General features: G+C 41.1%; 1 protein-coding gene across 1 annotated transcript; it reads left to right on the top strand.

Moving 5' to 3' along the window:
- The first annotated feature begins 6,148 nt into the window (after positions 1-6,148).
- Positions 6,149-7,200, top strand: LOC122054079 (cyclic phosphodiesterase-like). The gene is made up of 3 exons (XM_042615921.1): positions 6,149-6,595; positions 6,686-6,740; positions 6,821-7,200. The coding sequence occupies exons 1-3, from the start codon at positions 6,164-6,166 to the stop codon at positions 7,030-7,032; spliced, it is 699 nt and encodes a 232-aa protein (XP_042471855.1). The 5' UTR covers positions 6,149-6,163; the 3' UTR covers positions 7,033-7,200.
- The last annotated feature ends 5,938 nt before the right edge of the window (positions 7,201-13,138 follow it).

A 13,138-nucleotide genomic window follows, 5' to 3' on the forward strand; every position in this document is an offset into this window, starting at 1 on the left:
AAAGGGATTGACCGGACACTTGGTGAGGGAGTCTTAGCAGGTCAAGGGAGTGACCAGATGCTAGGCATGATGTACCAACAGGTCAAGGTTGACCGAATGTTGGTTTGAGAGGCTTGGGACGTGGTTTTGGGCAAAAACCAAGAGCTGGATCGATCAGTGGATCGATCCAGGAGCTGGATCGATCCAGGCTTTTCCCCAGCGAACAGAAAGCCTTTGGATCGATCAGTGGATCGATCCATGCCTTTCCCAGCGAATAGAGAGCCTCTGGATCGATCAGTGGATCGATCCAGAGGTCCCAATCGATCAACCGATCGATTGGGACGCTGCTGGTTCCCGTGATAAGCGCTGGATCGATCCGTGGATCGATCCAGGCGTTTTCCCAGAGCACAGAGGCGCTCTGGATCGATCCGTGGATCGATCCAAAGTCTCCCCAATCGATTGGGAGCTTTCGAATCGATCGGGATCCGACCGTTGGCGTCGATTTAAGCCGCAGGCATTCATTTCCTTCGGCAGAACTTTACCGATTCATCTCCGATCATCACAGCGACTTCTCCACACTTCTCTCAAGCTCAGATCGCCAGTTCTTGAAGGTTCTTGGAGGTTTCCCAAGTCAAGAGGCGGATCAAAAGCAAGAAGAAGAAGTTAGGGTTAGGGTTTTTATTGCACATCTTGTATGCTTTTGCTTATCTTGTATTTCCCTTTCTTCTTCTTGTATTGAGAGTGTTGTAGGGCTTCTCCGCCTTTGGTAGTTACCATAAAGGAGTGTTATTCATAGTGGAGGGTGCGTGAGTAGGTGTGGATCCTTGGACTAGTCACCTCTTGTGAGGTGGATACCAAGTAAACCAACCTTGTTAGCGTTGTGTGGTTTGTTTCTTGTATTTCCGCTGCACATCTTTGAAGAAACAAGCAACGCTGACGACGAGCACGCGACGAGCTATTCACTCCCCCTCTAGCTACTTTTCGGTCCCAACACAGTCATTACAATCATTTTGAATAGACTTTGTTCTAAGTATCCCTTTCCTACGAAGACACCATTCTTCGTAAGTACAAAGTTGTTGGACTGGAACACTAGTCTAAACCCGTCCTTAACAAGTGCCGATCCAGAAACTAGGTTCTTTCTGATGTCGGGAACATGGACCACATCCATCAGAGTTAGCTCCTTTCCAGACGTCATCTTCAGAACAACTTTTTCGAGTCCGACGATCGGAGATGTCGTGGAATTGCCCATATAGAGCTTCCTTCCATTTATCGGAGTATACTTGGAGAACATCGCCTTATCTGAACAGATATAACGAGTTACTCCAGTATTGATCCACCACTGCTTCGGGTTATCCTCCAATGTATTGGATTCAAACACGACCGCAGTGAGATCCAAGTCCTCAAGAGAGGTTGCGATGTAGTTTGCAGCATCTTTTGGCCCCTTGGTCGGCTTCTTCGGGTGTCTGCAGTCCTTTGACATGTGTCCTGACTTTCCACAGTTGTAGCAAGAGCCCTTGAACTTCTTTACTTAAGCCTTCTTCTTGAACTGCTTCGGCTTTTTGGAGTTTGGCTAAACCAAGTTGGACATTTCGTCAATAGTCCGCTTGGTTCCTCTAGAGTCGGATAATTTTCGATTATCCTCCTCTATTCATAGCCTCAGGATCAGGTTTTCCAGTCCTATCTCCTTTTGCTTCTGCTTGAGGTAATTCTTGAAGTCCTTCCATGACGGAGGGAGCTTCTCAATTACTGCAGCTACTGCGAATGACTCGTTCAGCTTTATGCTTTCGGCGTCCAGATCATGCAGTATTAATTGCATATCTTGGACTTGAGCTGAGACGCTCTTAGAGTCCCCCATCTTGAAATCCAGAAATCGACCGACGATGAATTTCTTCAATCCGGCATTTTTGGTCTTGTATTTCTTCTCAAGTGATTCCCACAAAGATTTCGCCGTCTCCATTGAACAATACACGTTATATAGCGTGTTGTCCAAGGCGTTGAGAATATAGTTTCGGCACAGGAAATCTCCGTGTGACCACGCATCGCAAGCAGCCTTACTACCTTCCGTAGCGGCTGGCGGGTTTTCCTGCAAAAACCGTACAAGGTTTAGCATCGTTAGATAAAACAACATTTTCTGCTGCCATATTTTGAAGTCGGCTCCGCTGAACTTCTCCGGCTTTTCTCCGTGCGAAATTGATGTTGGCGGAATGACAGTCGGAACGTCGTTGGAAGTAGCCATATCAGTTTGCAGAATATCGTTTACGACTGTTGTTCTCGGTATCTCCCAGAGTGTGCAAACTGATACTGATCGTCGAGGCTAGTGTTCAACACTATCTCCGTAAACGATATTGCTCCGCTACGGTGCTAACGGATAGCAGCAATTCGTTCCCAAGATACAACAACGAACGTCTCATAATCGTAGCACTCCGAATTCCGAGACCAGCGAACCTTCTCGTAGGCTTTTTGGACTCTTAAATGCACAAGATGAGATGAATGCTCTAGAGAGAGTAGAATAGATGAATTCGATGATTCGATTGATCTTTCCAGCATCTGGAGGGTTCTATTTATACCAAATGAAGAGGTTGAATGCCTTTTTGGGTGAGAGGATGTGTTCTTTGGGCTGGATCGATCTGGATCGTCCATTCTGAAGAGTTATAACCCTTCACATATCCCACTTTAATCTCAGCCATCAAATTTGAAGAGTTGTGACCCTTAGATCTCGCCTATTGTCATCAGCTATCGGATCTGGATCTACTGATCCATTCGATCTGACACTTCAGATCAAGTCTCATCCCAAGCAGTCAGATCGTGTCTCTTCGCGATCCAATGCTCTAGATCGCATCACAAGCGATCCATCACACCTCTTTGATCAATGGTTGTCATCCGTTTGCCCAATCAACAGTCCAGTCATCTCTTCTTGCACACGTGGATGTCACATAGGCATTGCCATGTTAGATACGAGCCTGATACGTCACCCGAGTGCCACGTAGGTACTGCAATGTCCTCTGAAGCATAAGAAGTGCAAAGTGCGCCTACAAAGCGCTCATTGCGCACGTGCGCACGTGGCGGGTGGCGGGCTCACAGGTACGAGCACCTGCTCGCCCCTGAGAAGAGAGCACCTGGTCTTTTTCTGAGTTAACTCCATTAACACAGCATCATTAATAAGCAAAGAATGCACATCGAAAATTTCCGATGTGGGACTATTCTCCCATGCATTTCCTTATATATATCATTAATGAATAATTAATGTTTATTTGGGCCGACTTTAAACAATTAATTTCTCATTCACCTTTAATCGATTTTGAGCAAATTAATAGTCTAAATTTATCTACTCGAAACGTAGATTTCAATTTTGAAGTCAATTACGACTTTTATCTATTGATGGCATTCTGATTTTTCCACAAAATCGTATTGGTCCATTAAGGCCTCAATATCCAACAGTTCTGCTCCAAGCAGCCAGGTTCCCTTCATCTCCATCCTAATCCGGCGATGACATAATGAGCTCAGATCTAGGGTTTTCATCGGAGTGGGTTTACTCCGGTGATTCCTCCCCTTTCCTCCCTAATCGACGTACCTCTTGCAGACGTGGTTGCGAAAGCAGAACAACTCTAGGAAGGAGGAAGGCGTTAGCGTTCTTTCATCTTCTCCGGTTGGTTGCTGGTGCTTCATCTTCTCTGGCTGGTTGTTGGTGCTCCATCTTCTCCGATGAGGTCTGTTCTCCCATCTCCGTCTCTTCCTCAGAGGAGACCTCCTGCGGACGTGGTTGCAAGAGGCAGAGGACTCCAAGGGGGAAGGCAACGGATCTCTTCTCTAGCTTCCTTCAAGATACTTTGTTGGAGTGGTTATGCTCCAGCATGGTTCTTCATCGGGAGAAACTCACTCAAGCTTCACCTCCGTTCACCAATTCCGACAGGAAGTTCTTCCTATGTTGTTGTTGGAATTCTGTTTGGTTGTTGTCTTGCTGGAATCTTGAGTTGGTGCCCTTGATGTTATAATTCTATATTGGTTCTTGTTGTTCATCAAAGTTGTTCAATTCAGTGTGGCTTGCGTTGCTGCGAGCAGTCGATCAGAGGTCAATCGTGTGTGTTGTTGTTCACTTGATTTTGGTGGTTCCATCTCCGGGCTCTTCATGTGACGATGGAGGGTAGCGGATTAGAGTTAATTGTGGAGAAGGGTTTGGTTAATTTAGTTTCTTTTCTTGTTTGATTTATGTATTATGTTCTTATCTATGTTAGATTGTTTAATCTTGCACTTCTTTAGGTTTTGTTAATTTGTTTGGTTTTATTTATGCATGATTGCTAAACTTATATCAGAGGGTGATAATGCGGTGTAAGTTTATCAATTATGTATAGCTAAGTTTTGTTTAATCGCCGTTAAGTTTGTTTAGTTCAATTGCGTTTGTTTTACTATTATTTTTCCCTTATGCATATTTATGTTATTTGTTATGTTTTTATGTTATGTCTATTGATAGATAAACTTGTGTCGTAGGGTGGCAATGTGGTGCAAGTTTATTTTTGATAGCTAGATAGGATTTTAATTTTATTTATGCATGTTAATTCTATAGAAGGTTATGCTTGTAGCGTAGAGTGACACTACGCTATAGGTTCATCGTTGCTGGTTAGAGGATTTCATTTATTGCATTAGATTTAAAGAACAACCTCAAAACAAATCCCTTGGTTCGATTTTGTCTGAAAATAAATATCTTGCCATTAGTTCTATGTGACAGACGACCCGATTCTCTATTATGCTACCTTAGTATAGGTTAAGGGGTTTCAGTTGATTATAAATTGTTAATTTGATATGAGCGAGTGACCGACGCTTGATTATCAGTTAGCAGTCGATTGGTAAAGTTATCATTCAACTGGTTCAGTCGACTGGAGCAAACATAATGCTTCTATTCGCTTAGCCCATGAAGATCAGTCGACTGATCCATGGTGAGTAGTTGATTGGAATCAAGTTGTTAGGTTGTAATGGTTGAATTCTACAGAGGCTAGTTGACTGATAAGTATGGTAATCAACTGGCGGCGAAAACACAAACTTGGGTATTTCCTCCCAATCTCTATATAATGGAACTTAAATTGGTTAGTTTTGGTGATGAAATTAGAGGTGATTAACCGCTAATAGAGTCTCCAAAGATTAGAGCAATCCAATAGTTCTTGATTGAGTTTGTGGTGAGGTTTCTCCACTGACAAAGAGGATTGAGCTAATCAGAATTCTAGGGATTAATCTACTAATGAATTGAGGGATCATCCACCTTACAGACAGTCATGGAGGAGTATCATCTCCGAATCACGTAAACAAACGTGTTAGAGTTTGTTTTCTTTATTCTTGTCTCTATGACTAGTTTTTGTATTTATTTGGTTGTATTTTCACTGCACTAATAAGTGTACGAACGAAGTGGGTGACTGTCTAATACCCTCCCTTCAGCCAGTGATCAAGGTCCCAATAGTAAACACGGTTAAGAGTATTTTTTTTTTTTTACTTCAGACTTCAAACTTTGAACTTCAGATGATAAGGGTAAAATGAAAAATGAACCCACACAAGACTATGCAATTTGTATAATCCCCAAAGCAGCTACGCAATTTGGGTAAATAGTGGCGGTTTGGGTAATCACTTATAAATTTATGTCTATTTTGATTTTTAAAAATTCAAATTGCACAATTTATTGAAATTGAAGAAGTATCTATTTATTAAGTCAATTAATTATTTGCCTTGTTTTAATACACTGAATTATATTCCTAAACAATTAGAATAAACTAAGTCAAGAGGCCTTAATCTCACATGTACACCTACGAGGAATCATGTTGCCCTTGTCGTGGTGCGACGACAAATAATGCGATGAATTCTATAGTTAATAAGAATTTGAATTTTATCCATGACATTTTATATTTAATAAGCTTGAATTATTTATAACGTTGGATTGTCCGTTAGAATTTATTTCCATAGTGGCTGATATGTTTCCAAGATTAATCAGATCATAAGAATCATAAAAGTCCCCAACACACTCAAAATTTGATTCAATCCTAAGCCGAGCCCAATTTCGAATCATCAAGTCTCAATCGAAAAGGGGACATCCGTGAATTATAAGTTAGCGATATGATTACACATTTGTTTCGACTAAATTGATACGAACCGACCAAACCAAACAAACGCAAAAAAAAACCCTTCAAACCATAAGTCAAATGTGATGGCCAAATTTGACTCCTTGTGGAATAAAGCGACCACATCACCATCTCATGCTCTCTACCTTCTCCACCGCACCGGCGATTTCCTGCCTTTCTCCGCCTTTCTCCTCCTCGTCCCTTTCTCCCCGTCGGCTCCGCGACTGAAACCAATGGACGAGGCCCCAGCTGAGGCGGCGAAGGAGGTGTACTCCGTGTGGGCCCTTCCGCCGGGAGACGTGTGTGACCGGATCAAGCTCATCATGGCCGCCCTCCGCTCCGAGTTCGGAGGCCCCGCGTTCGAGCCCCACATCACTGTGGTCGGCGCCATCTCCCTCGCGCCCGACGACGCCCTCCGCCGATTCCGATCCGCCTGCGCCGCACTCTCCCGCTACCCTGCCCGTGTCTCCGCCGCCGCCCCGGGCAACTTCTTCTTCTTCATCGATCCGTCCCCCGAGGCACGTCCTTACCCCCCAAACCGTCTCCTTTTCAACATGTCTCTCCTCAAAACCCTAACTTGATTCTTTCCTTTGCTTGCTATCTGCAAGGTGATCGAGACCAAATCCCACGCCTGCGCCCACTTCGGATACGACAATTCGACGCGTAAGCTTAGCGATTTCACTAAAAGCTAGCTGTTTCATTTGAGATCGTTCGGCTTTTGATTACCACCCTCTGGATCGCAGCGTATACTCCGCATTTGAGTCTCTTGTACGCGGATTTGCCGGACGAGGTGAAGGAGAAGGCTCGGCAGCGGGTGGAAGAGCTGGACAAGGAGATCGCCGGTGTCACCTTCGAGGTCGCGGCGCTCGCGCTCTGGAAGACGGACACGGAAGACAAGAGCTTGGAATCGTGGGAGCCAGTGGAGGTCTACCAGCTGCCTCCAAATCCCAAGTAAACAAACTCTCTTAACATGCTTACAATCTACTCGACCAATGGTCACAGTGAACTGCAATAAAGCTTACGAATAGTTCTTGCTATGCTTCTATCCAATTTAGTTCCTTTTTTGTTGCTGAATCTGCTATCAACTATTCAACAATGACAATCTTTCTTTTGAAATTGCAAACCATAAATGCATCTGGGTGACAAAAACTGAACAGATTGTTGTATTTAAAGAAAGAGTTTAGTTTAACATTAATGCACACTAAAGAAATTGCATATCATCAAAACCAAGGTGTATGTTGTATGCAAAGAAAGAGTTTAGTTTAACATTAATGCACACTAAAGAAAGAGTAAGGTGTATGCCATTTGCTGGTTCTCTTTTGAGACAAAGGATGCAAGGAACCTCCAAAATGAGAGCCATTGTTGATGTGTGTATTCAACTTCTTGATTATGCTATGCGATGTGCATTAACCAATTTGATAGGAGCAATCCATGCATTGTCTTCCAACTAAGTGAGAATGGCAATTTACCAAAGGACGCATGTAGAAATCTAAATTTGCCAAAAGACACACTTTACTTTGATATTTACCAAAGAACGCACCTTTTTAAAAGCATTTCCTATTTTACTCTCCTGACAATTTGACTTTTTTATCTTTTTCTTTTCTCCACTATTTTTCTCTCTTTTCTCTCATCACTTTTTTGCAGAACATATGAATAATATTAGTTAATCTTTTAATAACATTTTAATACATTTGAATAAATAAAAATAAACAATGAATAGTATATTTGAACTCTTTGCAATTTCAGAAATCCACCGGAACTAAAATGAGTATAATCGGAGCTCTCTAGGTCGATCAGTGGGTTTCGGTCAAAACCCACTGATGGACCTAGAGAGCTCCGATTACATCCATTTCAGTTTCTATGGATTTCTGAAATTACAAGGAGTTCAAATATGGTGCCCATTATTTATTTTGGCTTTTCATAGACATTAACATGCAAAATCAAAGAATCGTCAAAAAAATCCACGTTGGGTCTGATATGGAATCATATCAGGCCCAATGTGGGCCTGATATTATTCCTCTACATTCCCAACATGGGCTGTTTTTGCCGATTCTTTGATTTTATGTATAAACATCTATAAAAAGCCGAAATAAATAATGACCACCATATTTGAACTATTTGCAACATCAGAAATCCATAGGAACTGAAATGAGTGCAATCGGAGCTCTCTAGCTCCATCAGTGGGTTTCGGTCAAAATCCAACATGAGTCCAACGTGAGCCTGATATGGAATGATATCAGGCCCACGTTGAGCCTGATATGATTCCATATCAGGCCCAACATGAGATTTTTTGTCGATTCTTTGATTTTATATGTTAACGTCTATGAAAAGTCAAAATAAATAATGGACACCATATTTGAACTCCTTGCAATTTCAGAAATCCATAGAAACTGAAATGGATGTAATCGGAGCTCTCTAGGTCCATCAGTGGGTTTTGACCGAAACCCACTGATTGATCTAGAGAGCTCCGATTACACTCATTTTAGTTCTGGTGGATTTCTGAAATTGCAAGGAGTTCAAATATGATATTCATTGTTTATTTTTGTTTATTCAAATGTATTAAAATGTTATTAAAAGTTTACTAATATTATTCATATGTGCTGTAAAAAAGAGATGAGAGAGAAGAGAGAGAAAAATAGTGGAGAAAAGAAAAAGGTAAAAAAGTCAAATTGTCAGGAGGGTAAAATAGGAAATGCTTTTAAAAAAATGTGTTCTTTGATAAATATCAAAGTAGAGTGTGCCTTTTGATAAATTCAGATCTCTATATGCGCCATTTGGTAAATTACCGAAGTGAGAATTTGTTTCTTTTCATTTTTGAAGAGTTCAGGAAGATCCAAAAAAACATAAGTGTAAGTTAGAATTGTTATAAGATAACATAGCGAAATGAAAACCGAGAAACCACCGATGCTGCCTAAATGTCCTGCAAAACATTATCGGTAAGCAATGATACCATGGATAGTTCATAAGAAAGTTCATGACCCTTGGTAATCTTATCCAGCACCTGTAGATGCATAGCAGGTTATTGAGTGGAGCCCCCGGGCATGGTTGAGTTGGTTAGTGCGGAGCAAAGTTACTATCATAGGACAAGGGTTCGAATCTCGGTAAAGTTGAGGAAAAAAAATCCTCCTCTGCATTGGCCAATTGCAGCTTCTCGATTTACCTTCTCACAGATGGTCGTGGAGCCGACCCTGTGGGGTCGCTGGGGACAAGGAGGCGTGCCCCCGGGATATGGTGCACTGGTAAGGATGCTTAGTTGTCTTCCAAGTATCCACGATTCAATTTTCAACTACGGCGTATTTGTAAGAATTATGTTGGACTTTTGGATTGTCCGTTCGAAATTTTCGTAGGGTGGGATCGGTCGCTCAAGTTCGATGTTATCCAACTTAATTAATTATTACCAAGGCAAACAACCAAGCGAAAAGTGAGAAACTGATGCTAGTCGAGGATAGCTTGGGGAGCTATGGACAATTAAATTTGCTGTGTTTTGTATGGAAGTTTATAACCCTCAGAAATCTGAGGAAAGAGGAGAAACTAAGAACAAAGATAAACAGATTAAAATAAAATAAAAATAAATCAATACCAATTGAATTAGATTGTATGGCTGCCTAAAAGCATGCAACTAAGGACAAATCTTCTGGTTCATTTAACGTTCAATTATAGAGACAAAAGAAATTATAGATCGTAGTTAAAAGAACTAAAGTCCTAAATTCTAACAGGTCAGCCGTCTTATTGTTTTTTTTTAAAAATTATTTAAGGACAGAAAACAACTTAGATGACTAAGGGTATCTCCAACGTCAGAGTAAATTTGTTCTATGATTCTCACTATGTCACATCATTGTAGGTCAAAAGTATAAAAATCTATTTCTTTATTTACTATAAAAAAAAAATTCTCCATAACTTTTCTTATAGGCTCTACATTATCAAATTACATTTCATCATTTTGAATGGTCCCACCTACATTACTCATTTTAAGAGAAAAACGTAAATTTGAAATTTCACGACTGTTTTTAAACTAAAAATTTTAAATCTCACCCTCACAATAGTTAGAGTTTCTGTGTTTAACTTTTTAAATTTAACAAACCTCTCCAACATCTTACATTTGGAATACTCTAAATCAGTACTAAAAAAACTATCATTTAACTAATTCATAGTCTAATATAGGAGATAAAATTTAGTTAGACTTATTGATTAGCACGCAGATCAAGGGTTTTTTTTTTATTTTCTGTTTTTTTAAAAAAATATTTATCTTTGATTTATTTTTTTTACTTTTTAAAATATTTTCTATTTTTATATTATTTAAACATTTTATTATGTTGTTGGTTTTAAATAATTTCCATCCCAATGGGATAAGGCTCGGGCTGGGGTAGGCACAGGTCAACCAAGCCCGTGCTTGTGTACATCATGGGTCATGCCAATTCTGACCTCACATGACAGCGAAACAAGTTGATTAAGTCCTTGTTACGTTTGGCCTGAACACGATCCATCGACACCACTAGTGCCTTATTTACCCTAAAAATGATTCAAAGAAAGGGTTGCTTATGTAGGATCACTTTGACGTTAAGGGGTTGAATAGCGTAATTGTCTTTTTGGTCATTTCCTTTTCTAACATAGTTGTTAATAGGGTAGCAGAATAACACACACTAAAAAATAATACAAAGAAACACAAAGAATACTAAATTTATTTGGCTATGCACGAAGTGGTCATCCACCAGTGTCTTTCTCATTTTCGAACTCTTTTGAAAGCCGAGAAATCTCTTATAAGTTGTAAGACAATCACAATACAAAATATGAATAGTAATATAAGAAATAAACGTGTAAGTAAAACAAACATACTCGTCGTAGACTGGCTGGAAACCCTGAGTGTCGTGATACTCTTTATAATGCCTCCTAGATCACATGAGCAGAATTTGGAGCACTTTCTGAGCGCAAGCACAAAGATGGACGTTTGCAAAAGTTGATGGAAGATGCTACCTCGACTCCCCTTTATACAACTTGATCGGCACTTCTCCGGTCGAGTAGAGGCCCTCTGATCGATTGGAGGTCCTCCGGTCGCCTGGACCTCTGCTGATGTAGTTGCAAACTTGATCGTCTTTGAGAAAAGTTTTGACCTCACGGTTGACCGAACACCCTCCTGTCGAGTAGGGTAGAGGCCCTCTGATCGACTGGAGGCCCTCTGGTCGCTTGGACCTCCGTTGACGTAGCTGCAAAGTCGATCCTTTTCGAGAAGAGTTTTGACCTCATGGTCGACTGAACACCCTCTTGTCACCTGAAGCTTAGCCAAAACTTATCAGAGACTCGACTCGTTTGGAATCGATTATGCCGACTCCCGTCGACCTTTCGGTCGACTGGACTACGTTCCGGTCCACAGAACCATGAATTCGATGACTCGGACGAGTTCCTAACCGGCCACGCTCGAGCCTTAGTCTCATTGCTGTTTTTCTGCAAAAAAAAACAAACAAACAACACATAGGAATGCAAAACTTAGTACTTGATCTTGGATCGGGTAGATCGACTAGAGAGGGTGAATAGCCTACAAAGTAAAGTTACAACTTCTTGCTTTTGAACTAACAAGGACACACACTAATTAATCAATAAAAGAAATTAATAGCATTAAAATAAGTAAGAGACTCAGAGATTTTATTTGGTTTACAACTGGAAAGATTGTTAATCCAAGATAATGAAAGTACTAAGCAAAACTCCTTACAAAGGTCGGAGATGGAAAAGCCCCTTACAGCAGTTAGAAGCTCAAAAATGAAGTACAGAAAATGAATACTGAGTATGTTATTGAACTCTTAACTCTAGGGGGCTATTTATATCCCACTATGCAAAAGTTATCGTTACTAACGTTGCATTGGAAGCGCCTTCAATGATATTCAGGATGCCTCCAATGAGCTGAAATCTCATCTACGTCGCAACGGCTCCGCAGCAGATTTGCGCCATTGGAGACACGACCAGTTGATTCGAGGCACCTCGTCTATTGTTTATCTGAGACACCTCTAGTCAACCGAGGCGTCTCAAGTCTCTTCCACGACAGTTGATTTGCTGGGCATTCGAGGCGTCTTAAGCCAACTGAAGCGCCTCGGGTATTCATGGTCAACTTTTGAGTTGACCATTTTTGGACCCCGTTCGTTTGGGTGATGCTCTGATTGTCCGAAGTTGAGCTCATCCAAACCCAACTCCGACCTTATCCTTGAGCGGACTTTCTCTCAGCTTCTCTTCCCTCGAATGCGTCGTGTGCGTCATTCTCGGTCCACCAGTATACTTTTCCGTAGCTCTTCATCACTCGGATGTACCGAGTCTATCGACTCCCTTCCCGTATCATCTTTCTCGCTTGCTACGTCTTCCACTCGACCTTTTGTATTCCTAAGTTTCTGCACACTCAGATACAAGATATCAAATACACAGAATCTAACTTAACTCAGTTGATTATACGAAAATTGACATGGGGTACTTACACTTGATTTACCTTACCTACTAGGTTCACTTGCTTGGAGTTCACTCCTCCAAGACTTCTCTCTTTGCTAAGTGTTCAACTCCTAATTGATCTATCTTAAACTTAACCTAGTTCCCATCTAGGTTTACATAGTTTTTAACTAGGTCTTCCACCGCGTAGCCCAACCAGAACTTTCCCTACCTAGTCTCGCTAAGAGTTTTCACTGTTTGTTCCCAACTTAAACTTCCCTTTGCCTACTCCCATTAGGTATTTCCACCAACCTACTAAGTATCTGATTTTAATTTGGATTTCTAACTCATTTCTAAGCTTCAAGTCAACTATGCTGGGATTCTTCACTTGATCAAGTTATTTGGTCTTGATCAAATTCTTTTAAATACGCCCTTTAAATAAACATTCAAAACTCTTGTCTATGTCCATCGCACAATTGCAACACTGATAGTACAACAGAAAAACTCCCCGGTGAGTTCTCAACGAACTTGCAATCTCATGGCAAGTTTGCGGCCAAGTTACCGCGCGAATTCCTTCGTCTCGCCTCTTTCCACAGTTAGGTTCTTTTTGTCTTCTATCCATCCTCCAGAGGAAACACGCACAAGAACACCACATTCGT

This window comes from Zingiber officinale, chromosome 3A, assembly GCF_018446385.1.
Source record: "Zingiber officinale cultivar Zhangliang chromosome 3A, Zo_v1.1, whole genome shotgun sequence".
Classification (NCBI taxonomy): Eukaryota; Viridiplantae; Streptophyta; class Magnoliopsida; order Zingiberales; family Zingiberaceae; genus Zingiber; species Zingiber officinale.

What these genes read in the sequence shown, in the direction of transcription:
- LOC122054079 (XM_042615921.1), top strand. Translation starts at nt 6,164, where the DNA reads ATGGCCAAATTTGACTCCTTGTGGAATAAAGCGACCACATCACCATCT. An exon ending in TCATCGATCCGTCCCCCGAG is followed by an intron (nt 6,596 to 6,685) that starts GCACGTCCTTAC and finishes GCTATCTGCAAG; the next exon opens with GTGATCGAGACCAAATCCCA. An exon ending in CGGATACGACAATTCGACGC is followed by an intron (nt 6,741 to 6,820) that starts GTAAGCTTAGCG and finishes TCTGGATCGCAG; the next exon opens with CGTATACTCCGCATTTGAGT.